We start from the raw sequence: 22,556 nt of genomic DNA on the forward strand, positions 1-22,556 counted from the left end.
TACTCACAGACATAAAGTCAAGTGCACAGGAAAACTATGAAAGGGCTAGGGCAGAGTTCAGAGCCAACTGAAATGATTTTGCCTTTGAGAAACAAGGCAGGCATATCTAATAGTAAAAATAGGATAGCCTAGCAAAATGAAATATGTATAGGTATGTGTGTGCAGTCTCATGCTAACAATTAGTCTTGCAAAGGGTAAGCACTGTTCAAAGTACTTTGAAAAAATTACTAACAATCTCAGATAGAGGTTGCTGTCAAATAGAATAGAACTAACAGTGATTGAGGTCTGTAGCAGTAATTGATACAAACATTGACATTAATGCTGAGATACTTATATGGAACAATTTGGCACCTCATAAACCTCTTTCCATGCAAAAACTGACCTTTTAAGCTAATGACAGAGTTGCTTGTCTCTTGCATGAGAACTCAGCATGGCCAGCACTGCTTTTTACCCATATACTGGAATGAACCCCTTTTAATCCTTTTTCTATGTCTTTTTAGGACAGTTGTAGCTCATAATGATAAAACAACAACAAAATGGAATACCTTTACATATTTAATCAATAAAGTGTCCTTTCCTGAGTCTTGTCTGAATAGTTTGTGCTAGAAATTGGCTGAGATCACTGCAAATCAGTATAATAAAATGATGTTGACCAGGTCCTTTGTACAAAATAAGGCAATAAAGAGCTTTTCTGTTAACTTTATGTTTTTATTGAGAGATGCCATACTCGAGACCACACACATTACCATTATATATGAGAAAAAGCATAGCTGTTTCAACAGACAAAAGTTAAAGTGCAGTTGATTCATTGGCTCCTTTAAGAGGACTGGCATCTGGAGCACATGCACTTCAAAGTCAAATGCTGTACTGAGATGTGCTGCTTTGAAGTACAGCTGCTGATCCAGACAAATTTTGGAGCCTAAACCAGCATATGAATCTGCTGTACTCTGAAAAAAAATCTATTTCAGATGCCAGTTTTAACTCAGTTTAGAAAATTGCTGTCTGGATCGGCTGAACTTCAAAGCTGAACATCGCAGTGCTGCATTTCCCTTTGAAGTACAGCTAATCCAGATAGTGGATTTTCTCTCCTTCCTTTTTTTTTTTTTTAAAGTAGTTAAAATTGGCATCTGACCTTACTAGTATTTCTCCCTACCATCTGCACATTCTTCTTCCCTTCTCCCTTGTTTCCTCATCTTTTGACCTCTGAAAAACACAGCAAGATTCACTAGCCTGTTAGCCCCTGCACTACCAAAGCTGCTATAAAGGGGGTGGTTGGGGGGACAGCCTATATCGAGTTACATAATGGACAGGGGCAAATTACTGCACATGGCATGTCATAAAGTTTGTTAAATAATACTTAATTTTACCATCCAAGGAAAATAAAGCTCAAAGCAAATCTCTCGTAAATGTTTGCATTCAAAGCATTTGTAACAACACTCTCATGGTTCTGCTAACTCATATTAAAGGCCATTAGCCTGGTTTAAAACTGTAGCTGAGCTTGATAGCATTTCAGCTTTCAGAAATTTTCAGTTATTTTGTCACAGAAGGGTCTCCCTCACAGGCAAGTCAGGAAAGCCTTAAGGAAATGGTTTTACTAGAGAAAGAATGAGATTACTACAGGCAGAATTTGCACAGCTTCTGGCAAGGGGAACCAAGGGTAAATGCAGTGCCCTCACCAGGACATATTCTCATATTATACACACATCAGGGATGCTGCCATGTGCTACTGAATTAAAAGACAAATCATGAAGAAATGTTGCACCCTGTTCAAAAGACAAAAACAAAGGGAAAAAAAAGAAAAACCAAATACATGCTGGTACAAGAGGACAATTTAATGACAGCATCTCTCATTTGCTGAGAAATAACTCTGTAGAGAAAAAGGACTGGACAATGACCAGCATTTTTTTTACACAGATCATGAGAGATGTCACTCAGGTGATCTGTTCTTGTCAGGCAGTCTTTAATTAGAAAATTCCTGGAGAGAACTCATGCTCCCACTAGGTGCTTATTAAAAACTAAAGACAAAAGGAGTCAGTAGAAAAGCTCAAGGAATGGACAGGGAACTCAGGTTACATTGAAAGGCAAGAGTCAGCTGCTGCTAACATAGGGAGAGACACTCAGGATGGGATGCTGGATTTTGAATGAAAAACTCTCAGTGCTGTTATTAGTGAGTATTTTTAGCATTAAAAAGTCTAATTGGATATATATAAATATTTTAAGCTTGTTTAAAAGACATTTTATGGTTTGCTTACAGTAATACTCCCAAGCTTAATGTAAAACTTGCTATAAAATATTCAGCAGCCTTTTTATAACTAGTCTTAAAAACAATTTAAAGTCTTAGTGTTTTATTTTTAATTATTTTTAAGTCAATGTACTTTAATCCTCAGGTAAAGGGAACAGGGGTTTGCAATTATAATTGAAACTATATTCTGATTTATTTTCAGACAGTTTGGTGATTAGTATATGGGGAGCAGAGAAAGGAATTTTCTTAGCTCTTAATTCCCTCTTTTTCTGTGATTTTTTAAATTTTAGCGTTTATTTCCTTTTTAGAGACTGGGTTAAGGCCTGTGCTTAAAAGCAAGTTTACCATGACACAGTAAACATCATTTATATCCTTTACTATCCTTTACTCAAGACTGGGGGCAGGACTGTAACCCTGCCTCATTTCAGCAGGCATTTCTGATTTCTATCATCTGTGATCAAGAACTGTATTGCACACTGATTCTGAAACATCTCTCAGATTCTCTTAAAACTATAACCATAGCCAGTTTTCTATGCATTAAAAAATACTGTAAATGTCACTAATCTGTAGCCTGTCTGCTTTGTAGCTGGTGTGGCTGGGACTGAACTTCTATTTGTTTATTGATACCTTCCACTGGTATGAAGATGACAATGCTTACATTTATACACGGATTATGCTGGGAGTAAGTATGAGTTTGATTGTTAAAGAGCTTCACGAGAAGAATGTATTCATAGTCTGATTTTATTTACATCCTTCATAAAACTTTTGATGCTTCAATAGTAATTTTTCCATATAAGAGCATTATATTAATATAGTATTTTCTTTCTTTTGCTCTTCCTATACCAAGCTTGTAATTTAATTTTTTTATGCTGTTATATGTACAGTCAACCCTGGCTTGGGCAAGAGCTTCTGCAACGTGCCTTAATTTTAACTGCATGCTAATCCTGTTACCAGTCTGTAGAAACCTTATTTCATTCTTAAGAGGAGCAAGCATTGTAAGTACCATTTCTCAAATAGCCATAATATTCTCTCTTTTTTATTTCTGTAGTTCAGCAGTATTATCCATATCAAACATTTTCCAAGGAATTTTAATTTTTGATAGAGAAGCCTGTACACTATTGCCTAGTTATTACCATTTAAATTGTCAGTATTCATGACTGAAGAGAAACAAATGACTTGTTTAACACAGTGCTCTAAATGCAACACTGATTTTGGCAGCTGCTGCATAGCATGGTGTCATGAAGAGAAAAGTGAGAAGCCACAAAATAGGGACATAACAATGCTACTCGGCCAAATGGAGAAAATTCATATCCATCATGTGTATTCTCTGTAGCTGCAAAGTGAAAATCAGAAATAAACTGTTCAGATAGATAAAAATGTTCTAAGGATAATAGTGAACATGTTTAAATGCTTCTGTCTGAGTGGCCACAACCCAGGTCTTCATTTGAGGTAAATGCATTTTTGTAACAGACATTCACACTAACCTTGGAATCATGCATAGGAAGTACATAAGGCTTTAGCTATAACTTCAACTTGCTTTGAGTTACTACAGTCAGAGCAATTCCAATGCCACATGTGGGTAAAAAATCACTGATCACTCATGACTGCAGGAACAACAGGAATTTAGAGATGGTAAGATACAGTTATTTTATAGTAAGATGGTTCTTATTTCAGTTCTGCCTTTTTTTGCTTCCGTGATTGTTAGGCTTGGATTTTAAGCAGTCTTTAGGCTGAGAATCAAAACCTAAATAATTGTTTGAGATCACAAGTTGAACATTTACAAAAAAAAAAGAGGAAAGGTGTCCTGGGCTTCTGAATCGGTTTGTGAATCAGCACAGAATATATGCACACCCATTTAGATGCTGAGTAAGAACTCAGAGAACTGGAACTCTTCTCACAGATAATATTTGGCTATTCTGGAGAATAGTCTGCTCTTGAGGAGCATGGTACAGAGCAACTTGACTGCTCCAGCCATGGCCAGCACCGGGCTGGATCCAGTGCCTCTCCAAGGAGGTGCTATGTATTGACATCACATCCTGTGGTGCTCCAGATTTTTGGAAGACTTATTAGCTGGGAAACAATGTGGATGCATGCCAGGATCTTTGGCACGGCGCCATGCGAGGTCATGTGAGCAACCCAGACACCCACACCACCACTCAGAGCCTGAACCCTGTCCATGAGTGCTGTCTGGGTTCCAGCAGAGTGTGTTAGTTTTGGCTCAGTGCAGCTGGCCCCAGGCTGGCTCTGCACAGGGGCATCCAGCTGGCCATGAGCACATCACTGCTGAGCCCTTCCAATAATGGGAGCATGGCTCAGGAACACACCAGCATGCAGCCACCTGAGGTCTAGACAGCCCCACCCTCCTGGGGTGTGCATTTCCTGAAAGGAGAGAAAATGTTTTCATTGCAAGCTGGCTTTGCCAGCACTTCAGCTCTGTTTTGCTAAGCTGACAAAGCAGTGGTGCCCCAGCCTGGTGTCCTTACACCCGCAAATGAGTTGATGTCAGCTCAGATAAACCACTCACAAATCACAGCAAAGTGTAGCAGAGCTTTATCAAACCCTTTTTTGTAGGATGAATAGCTTCAGAAACCATGGGGTGCCACTCAGGAAAGTTACTTGAGTCCTAAAACTAACCCAAAACTGCCACTGAATTCCTTCAGCATTCCATTTTCAAATGTACTGAACTCTTCTCCTCTCCAAAATGTGAGATGTAAACACCAATAGGAATGATATAAAACAAGTTCTGCTTTTTCACCAAGTACTGTGGAGGAGCACTGAGGAGACAGCTTGACAAAAACATCACATTTCACAAGATGGTTGCCTATGGAATAGCGTTAAATGCAAGTAAGATTTTTTGGTTTTATTTTTTTCTTCTTTGTCTTTGAACTGTTTTGAATTTCATAGTGATTCTGCCTAATGCTGTAATCCCCATCAGCTCTGAGATGTGATATTTTAGTGCAATCATTTGTTGACTGCAGCTTTAAATGTGTGTAGGAGTCCCATCTGATTAACCATTTGTAATCTTTTTTGCTTGAGAAGAGTTTGACTGTTAAGGAAATAAACTTTCAATCTGAATAGTAAACACCAGTTGCCACTTAGTTAATCTGAACAATTTGTGTGCCCTTAAAATTTAGTGTAAATAACTTTTATTGAATCCCTGAGGGTAGATGTTTGGGGAGATGACATAGCATTACTGTCTGATTCTGTAAGGAAATATGCTTATGAGTCACACCACAAATCTGCCCACCAATACATCTTCACTAATTTTTCAACCAGGTAATAAATTTAGTCTGAATTTGAGAGAGGCAGGTGTCTCAAAACCAATGGATTTCTAGATATTTATTTTTAGTAGGTGACTGATCCAGGAAACTAATGGCCCCCTTGAGGGAAAAAGAGCAACTTGAGAACAAAGTTTTTTTATTCTGTTGGTCCTAGTGACTTACTGAGGTGCTTGTTCACCTGGCTGGGAAAAAGACATGGCACTTTCCTGTTCTCTAAGTAGTAAAAGGACCTGGAGAAGTTTGTAGGAATTCAGAGAACATGAGGGGAACAGGAGATAGCTTGAGGAAAAAGGATGTACAGAGAGGAATGAACAAAAGTCAGTGTGAAGAAGGACATGAGGACACAGAGATAGAGAGGTATCTGTGATAGATAGATAGATAGATAGATAGATAGATAGATAGATAGATAGATAGATAGATAGATAGATAGATAGATAGATAGATAGTTCTCTCAGATAGACAGTTTTCTTAGAAAAAGGGAAAGAGACAGAGGAATTAATCAGGGCTATTTGCAAGCATGAGACATCACAGGGTAACTGTTCTACCCCCAGGCTGTCAGGGTGAATTCTGGTCCCAATATCTTTTTTCAGCCTGTGTGAGGGAGCTGCTTTTGTGTGTGTAGGCTGTTAATGTCCTCATGCCGTGAGACAAGAATTTGAAGTCAGCTTTGCCAACAGGAACCAATAGCTAAAGTATGTCATGCTAAAGAATTCCAAGGGGAAGGCTATGGGATATAAGCATTCATCTTACAGTGTATTATGATGAATTACTTATCTGTCAGGTCCACTCATTCATCAGAGTTCAGTTTCACTACAGTACAGATTCCTACAGAGCGCAACATTGCTTCTTTAATTAATAAATCAACCCAGGAATATAAATTAACCAACTTTACTTGGTGTATAATAGGTCATGTTCCAAAATGAAAGCAAAACTTCACAGTCAAACCTCTTATGTTTTTGGTTTTTACATTAATATTGAAATGTTTGCTAGTGCATTAATGTCGACAGTTTGGGAAGTGCAAGTCTATCAGAAAAGTGATTACTTTAATGGTTTCACTAATTTCAAGTAAAAAGACACAGAAGCCAATGTGAAATGACAGAAAGCATGCTCATATAATTCTCATTTAAATCACTGTCTAGGGAGAAATCAAAGGTTCATTTTTGGGTTGTTATTTAGGTTGGTTGGTTTATTTTTTCATAAAATATAAAATGGAAAAATAGTTGATGAGATATTTGAGAAAGAAAACAGAACACAAGGAAGTCTAATAAACAAAGCATGACAACCTATGAATTCCTGCTTCCTTAACAGTCAAGTGAGAAACATTTTTCATATTTGGAAATCACTACATCACTGAATAGTGTTAGACTTGTGTAAAGAATGACCAGGAACTCAATTTCCTGAAATTCAATTTTAAGTTCATAGAAAAATAAAGTCTACAGAACACATTGTGACAGAAAAGCAACACTTCAGAGTGGTACCCACAAGTACACTGAATCCTTTTCAATAAAATCTAGCAGTGTTAAAATGATGTGTAAATAGATGCCATTTTCCTCTCAACTGACACATTATTTATCCTAGTACTACCTATATTGCCTTTTATTACACAAAAACATAGTCAACTCCTATTAGTCCATTGCAATTTAGTAATTCTCAGTTAAATGGATGTACAACCTTGTATGATCAATAGACTAAATGTGGTAGCAAGAAGTTAAACCAATTTGAAGATCAGATCAGTAAGCTTAGCCTCACAATATAAAATTGTAAACTCCTTTATTGTTAAAGTAACGTGTATTCATCTTGCCTTGCCAGGTGGTGTTATTCCAGCATATTTATTTAATAGTGTGCTAAAAATATCAGTGCAACATTAGTATTGTCTGGCTTCTAACAGGCAGCTAGCTCAGCTGAGGTGTGCCTGGCCTTGGAAAGAGTACATCTGTACCTTTAATTTTTCATCATCTCTAATACAAATTCAAGAGCAGGCTTTAATTGGTCAGGTCATAAAGGAATATAATTAGAGACTAGTGGAAGAGGGAAGTTGGAGGGAAGAGAGAGAGTAAACAATGCTATCTATAATCAAGGGCATCATTGAAAATTCAGTAAAGGGAATTCTGCTTAGTTTGGCTTCCTGCATTCTGCATGCCTGTCTGTGATAAGAGCTGTCTGGGAGTTATTCAGCCACTAATAAATCTTCCTTATAGACCTGTAACTCTGCTAGAATAAAATCAGAGTTTCATGCACTCTCAGTTTGATCAGTGCAAATAATTCTGTGCTTTGTACTGGAAAGAGCCTTTTCAGTTGAGACATAGTGGCTTGAAACTTAAAGACATCACAAGAGATAGTAATAATATTTTCTACAGCACCTACTTCTTACTGTACTGTTTTTACACTCTCAAAAAAGCATATTCATACATTTTCTGAACTGCGAGTGTTGGGGGCATTTTTCCTTCTTTACTTTGATATGTTGGGCTTATCTTAAAGAAGAAATTGCTTGCATTTTTTTGGTGTTTGCAGAAAGGTCATATAGATATTTTGATCCATCAACCTTTGAATTATGATATTAATAAAGTTTAAGCAATTAAGGGAAAACAGGGGAAGGACAGCCAGGTTGCTTGGAGTTAGGCTGATTGAAATGGTTATTCCTGTTTGAAATGGTGATTCCTGCTCCTTAAAAACTCCAGCAATGCGTTCTTCTTTAAAAACATGCGAAGTGATGAAAGAAGTATAGTGATGCCAGGCGTGTTTGGCTTCTGACAAGCACTGAAAAATCTATAGGTAAAAATACTAGGAAACCTTTCCATTCTCAACCCATTTTTGGTAAACTATGTGAATGGTTTTGGTGACCTGAGTCACATTTTTGTGTAAATTATTAAGTTTTCAAGGAAGCAGATGCCTATCTTCAAAAGAGGTCTAGCTGATACCTCAGTGTTGTACTTCCAGAAATTACAGAAAATCAGACTTCCATCAAATGTCTTTTTTGTTTTTTAGTCAGATTGTTTAAATCCAGACTTAGTGCAAGTACTAGGAAGGAAACAATATTAAATTGAAGATTGTAGGCTTCCAGCTAAGATAAAAAATGGTCCAAGTCAGGTTCTTCTTTGATGTTTATAACCATTCTTAAAAACAAAATAAAATGCCACCACATGTGTGGTCACTCTTCTAATTTTTATACAACCTGGACCTTTTTAGTCCACAAAGACATCATGAAGTTGAATTAGGAGTTCTGAATAACTAGGAATAGCACAAGAAAATGGGTGGCAAAAAGAACCCCAGCCTTGGTGAGGGGCAGAATTCTGGGTTATCTGCCTGTAAAGCTGTTCTCTTTGCTGTGGGCAGAAAGGCCAGGATTTGACCCTTTGACTTTATCATGATAGGCTGGTTAATCAAAATGTTAAACTGCTAGCAGCAAGCTCAAATTTGATTATTATCCTGTACAGGCATGCAGAAAAAGAGAGAGTTAAATCTTGTCCTCAGATAAACACATGAAATTTCTGTTTAGTTCAATAAGAATTGTGCATGCTTCACTGAAGGCACAATTGGCTGAATAAGAGTAGCTAAATTGACCATACTTTCAAGATAATTTAATTATATCTCTTTGTATTTAAGGATATGTACAGTAAACACCATGATCTAATAGCAATCCTTTTCCTCCCTCTCTCCTTCCAATAAAGCTTTTTATTTGATCTCAGAGGTGGACTAGATAGAACATCTGAGGGTCAAATACAAATTAATGTATGTTAAGTGCTTCAGAGGTTCCAGATGTCATTAAAAACAACAAAAATCCTTCATTCTTCATAAACTGTTATAAAAAAGAGATTTGTTTAACAGATTGGGTGATTTATTCCATATGTTATATTTGGACATGCAGAATGAGGAAAAAATTGAACTGAAAATTCTGAGATGTAGTCCCTTAAACTTTGCCCTCATGGTTAACTCAGATAAGTGGTGCAGAGCAAATAGCTACCAACTATGGTGAGCTGAGATTTCAGAAATCTGCATATGTAATTTTGGAATTGCTTAGTAAATTCTATACACTGCAGATGCAAAGACCTTCAGAAAATGCACTTTAGGGATGTAAAATATTTTAGTTAATGGTGATGTGTTTGGTGCCAGAATTTTTATTCTGCTACAACTATTATACATTAAATGAACCACACAGCAAATGGAATTAGATCTTTGCATTACTCTTACCATCCAGCTATAATTCATTTTTAGATTGCATCATTTTTTGCTAGCAGCACAAAAAAAAAAAAACCATCAGAAGTATTAATCTAATAATACTCCAGGCAATATCTAAGATCATGGGAGACTCAGGTAAACCAACATATTGAGTACATCATTAGTCTGAATGAGATATTTTTCAATGTATCATTATTCTCTCTACATTAACATCTACCACAGAACAGCTTACAGAAAATAAAAACAACAACAGCAGCTCTCCTGTTCATTATGGAAATCTTCTACACTTGAGTTATCCTCTACCTATCAGATGAAAGCTGGAGAGAATGTCACCAGAAAGGAAGGTGTGGTAGATCCCAAAGAATCTATGATGATGCTTCCATTGACAGAAACACATGGAAACAGAACAATGTGCAGATGGAAAAAACAGTGTGCTCTGATAGCCTGCAGAAAAACCTTACTAGGCTAGGTTGCCAGAACTGGATCTCTCCTTCCAGGGGAGAGTTGCAACATGAGTACTCCTCATCAACTATAGTCTCAAGACCTTCTTGAGAAACTATATCCATTAAACCCATTTTTCTTCTGTCCAAGACTAGAAATGCTCTGTTAGGAAATGTGGACCTCTGCCTGTCTGGAGAAAACTAGCACCTCATTTCCCTCTCAACACTCAGCATTTACTAGATAGCATTAGCTATCCTGTCACTGCTGACATGACTAGAACTTGTGCAAATCATGTAGAATCCTGCACTTTGGGGAAAGTACAAGATTTTTGTAGCTTTCTAAACAACAGAAATGGCATCATTTCATGTGAATATTTTATAGTCTGCAGTATCACTTTAAAAAATCTATTGTTTTGAAGGTGAAAGTAGAAAGTGCCTTTTGCTATGAACACAGGCTCAAACTTCCACAATTAGTCAACATCACAATTCTAAATGAGCAAAGATAATCCAAAACCTGCAGCTGACAGACTGCAGGCAAGCTCTGGCGTAACAACTCTATGGATCCTAACTGTGTGAAACTCTCCTGGTCCCTAGGCTATGGGGACTCTTACATCATACCAGAGTTATAAAGAGCATCCTGTAGGTATAGAGAGCAAGAGGCCCAATTACAGTAATTACTCATAGATGCCAAAATAAAACTACTTAGTAGAAGTCCACTTAGTGACTCGTTGTCAGGGTTTTCCATTCTTAGAAAGTTTTCTTTCCTCTTTCCCTTAGCCCATCCCAGAAAATGTGCTGCATGTAACTCCACAACTTACCAAAGACATAAATCTGTTACCCCACACTCCTGTCCTACGAGTGAGCTTTTTGAGATGTCAAAGAAATCAGGTCCTCATCAAGCAGCGACTTGGTTCCCCTCCAGCTGGATCAGATAGCATCCTTACCAGGCCAACACATCTGTTCTGAAAGGCCATTGTAGGAACAGTTCCCCCTTCCCACTCAGCACTTAAATGTGCTGTTACACTTAAATATATAAACAGTGTTTATATACTGCTTATGCATCAGCTGTACAGTGGGGAACAGATTGCCACAGCCCCCACACAGCTGCCACCTAAACCATCCAGCTCAGAGCTTGGGCTCTTGGGTTTTGACAGTCTAAATCCACACATCTCATTTGCTGCTTGTGGTCCAGTGCCACCTTCCTTCCAGTGCTCCCAGCGCTGCTGGGGTGCTGGGAGCACACTCTCATGCACAGGCTCCAGGAAGCATCTTTCACCTGATGCTGGCAAGGCTGTTTCACATGCAGCACCTAACCCATAACAGCACGTGCAGGACATGCCAGGCCAGAGTCCAGCACCCTCTGATGCTCACAGTCATGTCATGCACACCATTTCATAAAACTACCAACCTTGGGCTGAAAGCTGCTTGATCCCATTATCCCGTTTATCAAAAGGTTATTTTAGAGTCTCATTCCTTTGATGGCTTGAATCTGTCTTCTAATTTCCAGGCTCACTTTATCTCTCTGCAGTTCATACCCCTTTGGATTCAGTCTCCATCCTGCTGAAGCAATTCCAGCTTGTACAAATAATTTATCATTCATCGGGACAAAGATTCAGGAGAAATGGGAGGTTGACTTTGCAGTTTGGGTGCTCAGGATACTCACCTGGGATGCCTATATCAATAAATATTGGATTATTTTTGTTAAGGGCTTCATCAAGAGACAGCTCAAAATAGAATAACCAGTCAACCTAGCGACTAGGACATGTGATTTGGTTTAAAGCCTTACTTTAAATTTAATGTAACAGGGATTTTTAAATAGGTCTTTCATCTCCCAGTGAATATCTAAGCATGAGGCAATGAGGTGTCAAGAAGTGGCCGGGGGAGTCCCTAAGTTAACATTACATTTTGAATGAAGTGCATCCTGACAATCAACCAACCACAGCACATCTACTGCTCTAGAAGGATCACCTCAGAAATACAGAGTGAAAATAGCCCCACTCCAGTGTGGACACATGGGATAACTTACTGTTGGAGGGAATGTTTTACCTTCTTGCACTGGCTACTTTAACCATTTCCATGGCCAGCATCTTACTTTAACTCATGCTCCCATGGACACAGCTGTCCCCAGGTGCTGAAGAGGAGCTGGACTTCAGAATATGGAGTGAGTGAGTGAGCTCACTAGAGTAGATAGGCACATAAATTACCAACAATACCAAAGGTCCTTATGCATATAATCCTGTGTTTACATCTATGATTAAACAGTGACTAGCATAGTAAAACATTATTTTCATCCACATAGTCACAATTAAAAAAAGAGGAGAAAAAGGTGAGAGAAGAGAAGAGAAGAGAAGAGAAGAGAAGAGAAGAGAAGAGAAGAGAAGAGAAGAGAAGAGAAGAGAAGAGAAGAGAAGAGAAGAGAATAAAAAATTTTAGGAGAGTATTTTTCAGAGAAGAACATCATATTTGGTTTACTACAAATACTGCCTTTTAGAAAGGTTTTTTAAATGGTCAGGGACAGAAACAGATAACCACTGAAGGAGAGATGATAACAGGAAGCTAATTATAAAAACTAGAAATAGCTGTGCTGTAAACATATCATTATCTTTCATTGTCATTTTTTCATCCTTTGGCATTTAATATCTTGCATTAATTACAAATTGCATGTAATGGATTTGAGAATCTCTCATATTGAAAAATGAAACTCTGCACCTAGCTTGATTACAACTTTATCTATGTAATCCAATAATAAAACAAAGTCCTTCCTTTTCAGCTCTTGAAATTATACTGTTTCCACCCAAGAAAATAGTTGCAGGGGACTTTTTTACTTCAAGCTAATGAATTTTTCTAAACTGACCATTTCACATACCTTTCGGGGGCAGGCCAGAAGTAGAGGTCATATATGATACTCTGGACAAATCAGATCTAACACTGAGATTTGCTCTTCTCCCTTTAAATCATAGTTCCTGTGGCTTCCCCAGGCTCCACCTGCATAAAGTAATGCTACAGCTGCTTGTTCATAGGGGACAGATTTTGAAAGCATCTCTAGTGCAAGTTGGAAACTTGCTTAAACTAGTCAACTTAGTGTCCTGTGTAGCAAGGGTAAACCATGGTACATCCTAGTATATTAACTAAAAATAGGAATTTTAATGAATTTAACTAATTTTGAACAATTTAAAGTCAGAGGCATACACTTTTATATCAACTCTCAAGATGTCCTCCTTAGATGACACTGGAGACTGCAGGGCACTTGACTGTAAAGCTGGGAGGTGAGGCTGCTGCTGTTCCTATCCTCTCTACTGTGAAGCAGTCGCTTCATATTAGACATGCAGTTGATAAAATTCTCTTTTTTATTGTCAGCGTAATCCATGCAAAACTCTCAATTTATGCCTGAGCTTTTCAGATAGTTCACAGTGTGAGTAATGAAGTTCCTTCTGGCACTGTGGGCATATGCAAGTGTGCCTGTAATTTCACACCACTCTTTCTCTCCTGCAGCCATCCATATTGTTGCCCACTCCATCAACATCGAGCGGTATCATTCCAGCCAGTCAAAAGAAGCTGGCGAGTTACGGAATAAACTTTCTGGTCTTGGCAAGAGCCCAAATGAAAGCTACTTGAACCCAATCAGGACCTATGAAACAGTAAGATGTCACTTTTTAGGTTTCCTCATCTAAAAAGTTTTCCTCTGTGGATTCTATTGCCGGTAAAACTGTATTTCAAAGCCTTTTAACCAGAGCGAGAAGGTGCTGCCAAAGGTTAACCTCAATTTCAGCTGAAAACACTTACTCAGAGCTGCAATTTTCAGGTTACTAAGCTCAAAGAAATGTCTATAGTATTTTAATTAGTTTGTCAGGAGACAGCTGGTGGGGGGAGGATAAGGAGTGTTGTGAAGAGTAGGCAATTAAATAAACCTGCAAAGAATTTTAAAAAACCTAAAAACTATCAATACATGAAACAAGTGAAACTTCTTTTTAGAAAGAAAAATAACCAAATAGCAATAGCACATCACAATATTGCTTTTGCATTTGCTATTTTTCTCTCCCCACGGTGGTGCAGCACCTTCCTGATCTGGGAGCTGATCCTGCCTCATTACATGTCAACTGTGGCTGCTCAGGGAAGAGCACTTTCAAAACCATCCAGGGCATTGCTGCACACAGGAGGCAGTGCAGGCAGAATCTAGAGCTGCTGTGTGCTCTTCAGAGACTAGCAGAGATACAAGATCCTCAACCCATAAGTGGTTCTGCTTGTTTGGGGGAAAAAAGTGACTGTGCCCCTGTCCACTCTCTTGGATAAGCCACAACAGCATTATAAGCTCTCCCTTATAATATTCATGGCATAAAGAAGAGCTGAGCATTCAGAGAAGGCATGTAAACCATGCAAAAGTTAATCAGCTTTTTTTCCCACATTCCATTGTAGCACACATCACATTTATGCTAGATGTTTCCTTGTGTATCCTGTTTCATAGTTACACATTCCAGGGCTGACATGCCCTTGGTGAGACTCCTATGCACATTGTTCTGCTCTTTAGAAAATGCCCACACAGTCAGCATGGAATAAGGACTGCCTGAACACCATGGATTGGTGCTCTTTGGAACAGTGATGTGCTCCACTGAAACAAGAACCCAAGTGAGAGGATGGCTGGAGAACCATTGATGGTATTCAACAGTGCTTTTAAGCTGCAAGGCTTATCCTGCTTTTTCTTCCTTCCTTTCCAGTTTAGATAGCATGGGGTTTTCATCTTTCAAAATAAACAAGAAAACAATTTCAAATTTGAAGAAAATCAAGCAAATTGACGCAGTCAGTGGTATGAATGCAAAAGTCTTCATGCTAGTGTTGACAAAGCAGTCAGGTTCATCAGAGCAGGACAGCAAGCCAAGGGCTCAGCTTCCCAGTCCTTCAGTACACCCAGTGGCCACTTCCATTGCATGGCCATGAGGTGATCCCCAGGAGCAGAACAAAGCTCCCAGCTCTGAACAGGAACTTACCATCTTTCAGTAAGGATTTTTTTTCTCCACTAAGCATTTCCATAGTGAAATAATTGTGAGGTAGGCCTCTAATTAGCACTAAGATTCTAAATACCCTTGAGGAAGAAGGTTAGGATATTTTGAATTTCTTTCTCAGATTTCTCACAGCAATACACTCCACAATTACCTTTCAATTTGCAGCCTAGATTTTACTCTAACCTCTAATATTTATTTTTCTTTTATCACTCACTTGTGTCTCAGTAGCTAAACTCAGAATTAGTAATGATGGGAAGCAAACAAAAGATTGTTTCTAACTTCAGAGAAGAAAGTTCTGAGATCAAAATTCAGGCTTTCTTTTCAGTGTTATCCTACTGCCATTGAAGCAATGTATTGTCTTTGACATTTTGCCTTTTTTCTCAATATCCAAACTAGCCACTGTAGTGGAAATGTTCAAAATATCACCTAGATCAATCCTGTTAATATGTAATGAGCTCTGAACACGCTCTTCACAGGTACCCATTTGAAAATGTACTGTGTGCTGTCAAGTGTGAGCATTTGAAAGGATGATTTTACTGTAAAAAGTGATTGTAAAAATGGCATTGTGGAATTTTATCACCTCTAGGATTTCCATATCAAATGAGTGCACTTTACAAATACAATAGAGGGTTGTTTTTTATCTCCTAGTGTATTAAGGTGTAGAACCAAATCAGGATCCAGAAGACATGCTGAGCTGCTTCATTCCTGTGTATCAGCACTGGGAAGACAGATAGAGATTCTTTGTAGGACAAATGGGGACTTCATTTACACTCTGATGGCATATTTAGCCTGATTCTCATCTTGTGTGTTAGATTTTTACTGCTGTTCTTCACGATTTGCACTTTATAACTGCAATCAACATCTGACAGTTGTGTTCAAAATACATCTTCACTCTCACTTCAGTTTATTTTGGTGGGTTTAGACAGATATACCAGACCTGTGCTGACAGCATATTAATATTTCTTCATTGACAAGTATAAAACTGTTAATTTAAATATGTATTTTAAAAAATAAACCCAAGTGTTATGCAGTGTATCTTCAAATAAATGTAAGGAACAGGTAAACAAGATATATTTTTTAGGTAAATGAGAGTATGCCATCTTTTTGTACCATTTCAGGCCTTCTACAGGCCCACAAACTTTGAAGTAAAGTAAGCACAAAAGAGTTCCACACTTTTACAGTTGCAGGTGCATAGCACCTCACATTATCACTTCACAAAAATAAGCTGGTTTCTAGTGCTGTTTTCTTTATTAGACTTCTAGGTTTAATCTCCTCATTTCTCTGATAATTTTTCTTTATTTGTGGCACATTTTCATTATGTGTGCAAGTAAGTAAAATTGATCAAAGTACAAATGAGACTGTTTAATTTCTTTCTTTCAATCCCTGAAACAAGTAAATGGCAGCAAATATTTAAATATCTGTTTGGAATAAGCCTGAGTAGAAACAGAGCAGAGGGATGTCTTTCAATGCCGTTCTGTGGTGAAATGAAGGATTGCCTTGCCCATGTCTTGTTCTGGTTTTGTACCTATGCTGAAGATTTTGGTTTCAGGTGTAATAGCAGAAACAGTAACAATAATAGAAGTAACAGAAATAGTAAGAAAAATAAGTTATAACAACACTAACTACTAATACTAATACTAATAATGTATTCTTATTCTAGAACACAACAGGACAAGTACTGACCACAATAGCTGGAATAACTGGAGTTGTGATAACTGTGGCTTTAATTCTGATCATGACTTCATCCACTGAGCTCATCAGAAGGTCATGCTATGAGGTTTTCTGGTACACCCACCACCTCTTTGTGGTTTTCTTCATTGGTTTAATAGTCCATGGTATGGGGTAAGTGTTTGTGTAAACTACATGGGGTATATGTACACAGTTTGAGATGAAACACCATCCAAATCTACAATCCCATGCTTTTCTATGAAAAAACTGTTGGGATCTTTGGGGAGTTTGCAAAATGAAAACATTCTGAAATTAAAATACATCACTCTTCTGAGGAATTAAAGCATCCTTCAGTTTATTCAGCCACTCTTCTACCACCTTACAACCTGTACCTTATCAATGAATGAACTTTCATACTTGGAAACTGGGGACATTACAGATCAGGAATCAAAACTTTGTGGGTTCAAATTAGTAAGGGATGGACCTTATGCTCATAGCTCTTGTAAGGCATTTTTCAAGAGACCTTGTAGAAGCTTGAGAAGCTTTCAGCATGTCATCTACCCTATAGTTGGTGTCTCTGTGGCCATTCTCCTCTGCCTCCATAAATGTAAAGTGATTTTGACCTTTCTCTTGCAAGGACCAGAACCCCAAATTTCCTCACCATACAGACATACTGTGTAGTAGTGCTAGGTACTATACTACAAATCAGGTTTAAAGCACTACAGTAACAAACAAGTCAGGCTTATGACTAGCCCAGCCAGATAACTTTTATGGACAGAGATGACTGCCTGGTTGCTGTTTCTCTCCCTGTTCCTTAGCACAAAAGAAAGGTCTGTCATCTTAGTAGAGGACTCTGGTTCTTACAGTGAGGGACAGCAGATGCATGGGACCTTCCCTGAGAACCTCAGGGACTGATAAATCCTCTGTCAATGCAGAGTGAGAGCAGCAAGGTGCTTAGAGCTGAAAACATTTTCATCTTCTGTTTCCAGCTCCACTGCAATCATCTTCTTCTCCCTTGTGTGCTATCTTCCACTTCCTTTTCTCATTATGCATGATAGCATTCATGTTAATCTACATTCACATTTTCATTCAGGGAGTGCAGTTTTGAGGCAAATCTCACGCTCTTCCTCACCCCCTGGACTTGGCTCATACCATGGTACAGTCCCTGGCTGCACAACCCAGTGTTTGGGGTGGAAATACAGTGACAGAAACACATGGCTGTGTTCCAAGAGCTAACAAGTGATCCATTCACATGACCAAGCCAGACCTGGTCCTAAGCCATAGGTAGCCCTCAATAATGTCCTGTGAAGGGCCCTCAACAAAGATTGCTTTGCTCCATGGATCTTTTCCTGCTGGCTAGCTTGTGTGCACATGGCCGCAAGCTGTAGTTAAGATTTTTGTATCCAAGGGCAGTCATTTGGTGTTTACAGGATCACAGAATGGTTTGTGTGGGAAAGAACATTAATGACCATCTAGTTCCAGCCCCCCTGCCATGGGAAAGGACACCTCCCACTAGACCAGGTTGCTAAAACCCCTACCAGCCTGTCCTTGTGATCATAATACACTTTTTATGTCTATTTCATAAAATATTCAGATGCTATTGCCCACCACTAAAGTATGTACAGACCAGGATTCTTTGACAGAGTGGAACTTCCTAGCCCATGGCAGCATGTGCATGTGCCTGTTCTCTGGATGTACATGGATGCTTCATCATGAGGCAGGGAACAGGCCAGTGCAATGTTTTGTTGTGTGTTACTTTCCCCACCTCTTCCCTTGTGGTTTGAGAGTTGCCACATCCAGTTTGGCTTTAGTGTTCCTGAAGTTGGCCCAATTAATTAGTCCCATTTTACAGACACAGAGCTGCAAGCAAACACTATAGACTTTATCCTGGACTGATTAAAATGCCCCCCTCTCTCTGGCAAAACTTTTAGAATCTAATTTCAAACAACTCTAATGAACCCTCTGATACCTTCAGCTTTGTAAGCTCCCTCTGTCTAGCCAGCTGACCAGCACTACTCAGCCAGAAATTGCTCCAGAACTGGGGCACTGGCTGAAGAGCCCTGTCAATACCATTCAATGAGCATTTTGCTTGCTCCAGGCTGGGAGAGCACTGCAACAGAGCTTCCTCCTGCCCCAGAGCAACCCCTGCTAATAAAAAGAGTCAAACCCCAAGGTTTCATTCCCCTTCCACTTCTTACTCCTTCCCAGGTGGCTGCACAAACCTCACTCAAAACTCCTAACTCCTTTTCTTTCTGTCTGAACAAGCATCAGAGGCAAACTAAGTGTGGAAGGGAAAATTCAGAGAAACAATATGAAACAAACAGGATTTCCCCATAAAAATCTTCCTTCTCTGCCCATAATCAACATCAGGTGAAACATATTTAAACTAAACAGTCAAGATTGATATATTTTTAAAAATTCACATACTTAACATTCTCAGAAGTAAGCAAGCTAGAATTTTGTATATTTAGAGATTATACATCTAATTACACTCCTCCAACTTTATTCATAGCTTTTAAAAATACATTTAGAAAGCAGTAAAGGAAAGAGAAGGTCTGTCACTATTAAATTTTATCACTTTACTAAACACTCCCAGATGCTCAAATACAGAGGAGGTCAAAGAGCCTACTGCAAAGAACTTGGAAATCAAATTTTGCCACATACAGTAAAATGCATGTTTTCTGTGCAAGGGCTCTCTCCATTTCAGCTGCACTGATGGACACCAATACTACAGCACACTTCTTGCCTTTGGTCAAAAATTCACTGCAAACTAAAGGAAAGATAATTTGAACATGAGAGCAGAACAGGTTTGAAATGAAATGGCCAATTCTCAAACTTTCATTTATCTCAGAACTGGCATTTGATTATGACTGCAAAACCTAGAGAAACACAGAAACCTTGGAAAGAAACATATCATTGATGAACTTTTTTGTTTTAAGTCAGCTTGTCCGAGGTCAGACACCCCAGAGTCTGCTGCTTCACAATGTCACCTACTGTAAAGATCACTACTGGGAATGGGAGAACGCCACCCAGTGCCCTTTGCCAGAGTTCTCTGGCAACAAACCTGTGGTAAGAGTGATGCTTGTCTTCTGCTTTTAACACATTGTCCCTTCTTGGGAGGCCAAATGTCTTAGGGAGTGGGGGCTGGAGTGAGTATGCCAGTGACTGGCACTTAGTGTCATGTTTAGAGAGGAGCTTCACATCCCTGTTCCAGGATCTCTCCCTGTGCATTAAGATAGTGCTCCCAAACTCCTCTGTAATCAGTGCAGGTGAAGAGTTTTGTATACTTGAATTTTGGTGTCATTAACAGCAATTTTTATTTCTGGAAGATCCTTTAGTTAGAAAACACTAACTAACACTCTCTTTGAAGGTTATGAATATCAAAATTGTACTCTCTGATCTGTTGTATAATTTTTTTTTAATGATTCAGTATCACCAATATCACACCACCTTGATGTGCTCACTGCACAAAGAGATCCTCCAAGTGAAAACCTTATAAGGGTAGAGATACAGAAAATACAATAGACCTGTAAAGCTAGGGATGCAAATTAATATTATTATTTTTCTTTTAACTAACAGTACTTTAGTATTGGTAGTTTAAATACCAAGGGAGAACAAGGTGCAGAGAAAATCATGTCCTTGCTTTGGGCCACACGCTTCATACTGTCCAGTCTTGATGTCTTAAGTTAGGTAAAAAGGAGAGAATTTGAAACAATGAATTATGAAAGGGAAAGGCAAAAGGCAGGAAAAATGTCCCACGGAAGGGTGATTTTGCTAGAACAAGATTGCAAATCCACAGGGGGTAATTAAGTAGCAGACTTGTACAGTATGTCAGATGTCTTGCATACAAACAAAATCATTTAACATTTTCAGCTCAAGATTTAGGTTGCTCATATGCAAGTTTCTGTTGTTTCTTCCAAAAAGAAAAAAGCATACCAAAGGAAATCCTAAAGGAGAAAAATTAGCATTCAGTGTCTGGTAGCTCTTTTAATGGCTGACATAGATTTTTCTTAAACTAAACTATTGTTAGCCACTATCCAACCTGCATATTAATGAGAAAATGAATGCCTCTCTAAAACTTTCAGCTACAATGTCACCATAAAAATCAATACATGGCTACGCACCATGAATACAGACACAAGCTTGCTTCCAACAGCATGTCTTGACATTCATTATCATAAAACTAACCGGAAAGAACTTCCACTTCTCTGTGTTAAACCTATTTTGTCACACTTTCCTGCATACCCAGGGCCATACTTGCAAAGTCACATTACTTTAAATGAATTGTGATAATACCATATGGCATATAGATCATCTATATGAACAGTGCCTTGCTGGATGTCTAATGTGCTATGGTGTGATACCCGCTAGACACCACAGACAAACAGCACAGATTCACTCAGAGGCTAAAAAGCCATGGAGAGGTTTGTGCAGTGCTTGCAGGGGCTGGTGCAGGTGGGACAGCCTTGGAGCAGGGAGGGGACAGCCTTGTGCTTGGCTGGGACACTGTGAAGTGTCCAGAGGGCACTAGCCCCCACAACAGAGCCCTCTCTCAGTCCCATCACACCTGCTCCCCTGCTCCATATTTCAGCAGGTAGGAAGCAGCCCAGTCTGGCTTCTGCTGAGGATGATGGAGCACCTCCCTTGCACCCGAGGTGTCCGGACTTTTGTCCTCACAGCCTCACCTGGGCCATCACTGCCCTATCTCAGTTCATTCTCATTACAGGGGGAAACACTGCCGGGGCAAGAATACTGATGCCCTGATTAGCCAGCCAGGAGCCATGTAGCTTAGGAGCCCGTGGTGGATGCCCTGTTGTCCCAACCCAGCCAAGAGACGTTTTGGATTGAATGCTCCGTTGCACTGGAGTGATGGCACATTTAAAATCCCAGCTGAGCTCTCGCCCAGGGTAGCCTGCAACCTTATCATTCCTGTCACATGCTTTTATTTACAGGTAGCACAAATGGAAGGGAGGAAAAACAGGTCTCATCATTATTGTGCCTTGATATATGCAAATGTATTCAAGACATGAGATTACCCACTGCGCAGAGACACCTGTAGTATTTAGGGACAACGGATGTGTTGAGTTTCTGCTTTAGCTGAGAATCTTCTAGCTTATGCTGGTTTCTTCCCATTATTAAATCCTGATTTTTTTTTTTTAATTTAATTTTCAAGAATTAACCTTGGGAAATTGCCATTCCTCCTCTTAGCACTTTCTAAGGAAGTCACATAATTTTATGGCTTGCTTCTCATAAAAGATACTTTATAACCCTCGCTACCCAGCTTGTGGAGCAAAGTCAATGTTTCAGCAAGTAAAGTTACTCTTTGGCAATTTTAAAAGCCACATGATTGTGGAGTATTCAGTTTGCTAGAATAAGCAGTGTAATTAACGAAAGTGGAAATAAAACAGTGTCTCTTCCTGGGGAAAAAACCACACTCTTTTTAAATCATGAAGATTCAATTATATCTAATTATCTTAGCTATCAGTGCAACTCAGTGAAATGATCAGCTCGTATACTTGAATAGCCAAGTATCTCTGATTGTTACAGATCAGTACATAGGATTAGCAAGTACAAGCGCAGCAATCATCTGCTATACTTAAAAGTATGACCAACTCAGTATCCCAGATCAAAAAAATCCCCATTTATTGATAAAGAGTTGACTAATGGATTAAATGGAAATGTATCCCATTTCTCTAATTGAATATTTGAGACTTAATGTTTTCTCATGCACCATCAGAGAACTCACAGCTGA

The 22,556-nt window shown here is 38.9% G+C and overlaps 1 protein-coding gene across 1 annotated transcript in view; it reads left to right on the top strand.

The window, feature by feature from the left end:
• Positions 1-2,122: 2,122 nt before the first annotated feature.
• NOX3 (NADPH oxidase 3) overlaps positions 2,123-22,556 on the top strand; it is a 39,421-nt gene continuing 18,987 nt past the window's right edge. Inside the window, exons 1-7 of the mRNA XM_036380705.1 lie at positions 2,123-2,167; positions 2,829-2,924; positions 3,127-3,237; positions 5,002-5,086; positions 13,632-13,777; positions 16,797-16,978; positions 19,744-19,873. Of these exons, the coding sequence (XP_036236598.1) occupies positions 2,123-2,167; positions 2,829-2,924; positions 3,127-3,237; positions 5,002-5,086; positions 13,632-13,777; positions 16,797-16,978; positions 19,744-19,873 (795 nt within the window). The remainder of the gene's footprint in view (positions 2,168-2,828; positions 2,925-3,126; positions 3,238-5,001; positions 5,087-13,631; positions 13,778-16,796; positions 16,979-19,743; positions 19,874-22,556) is intronic.

Source organism: Molothrus ater, chromosome 3 (assembly GCF_012460135.2).
Source record: "Molothrus ater isolate BHLD 08-10-18 breed brown headed cowbird chromosome 3, BPBGC_Mater_1.1, whole genome shotgun sequence".
NCBI lineage: Eukaryota > Metazoa > Chordata > Aves > Passeriformes > Icteridae > Molothrus > Molothrus ater.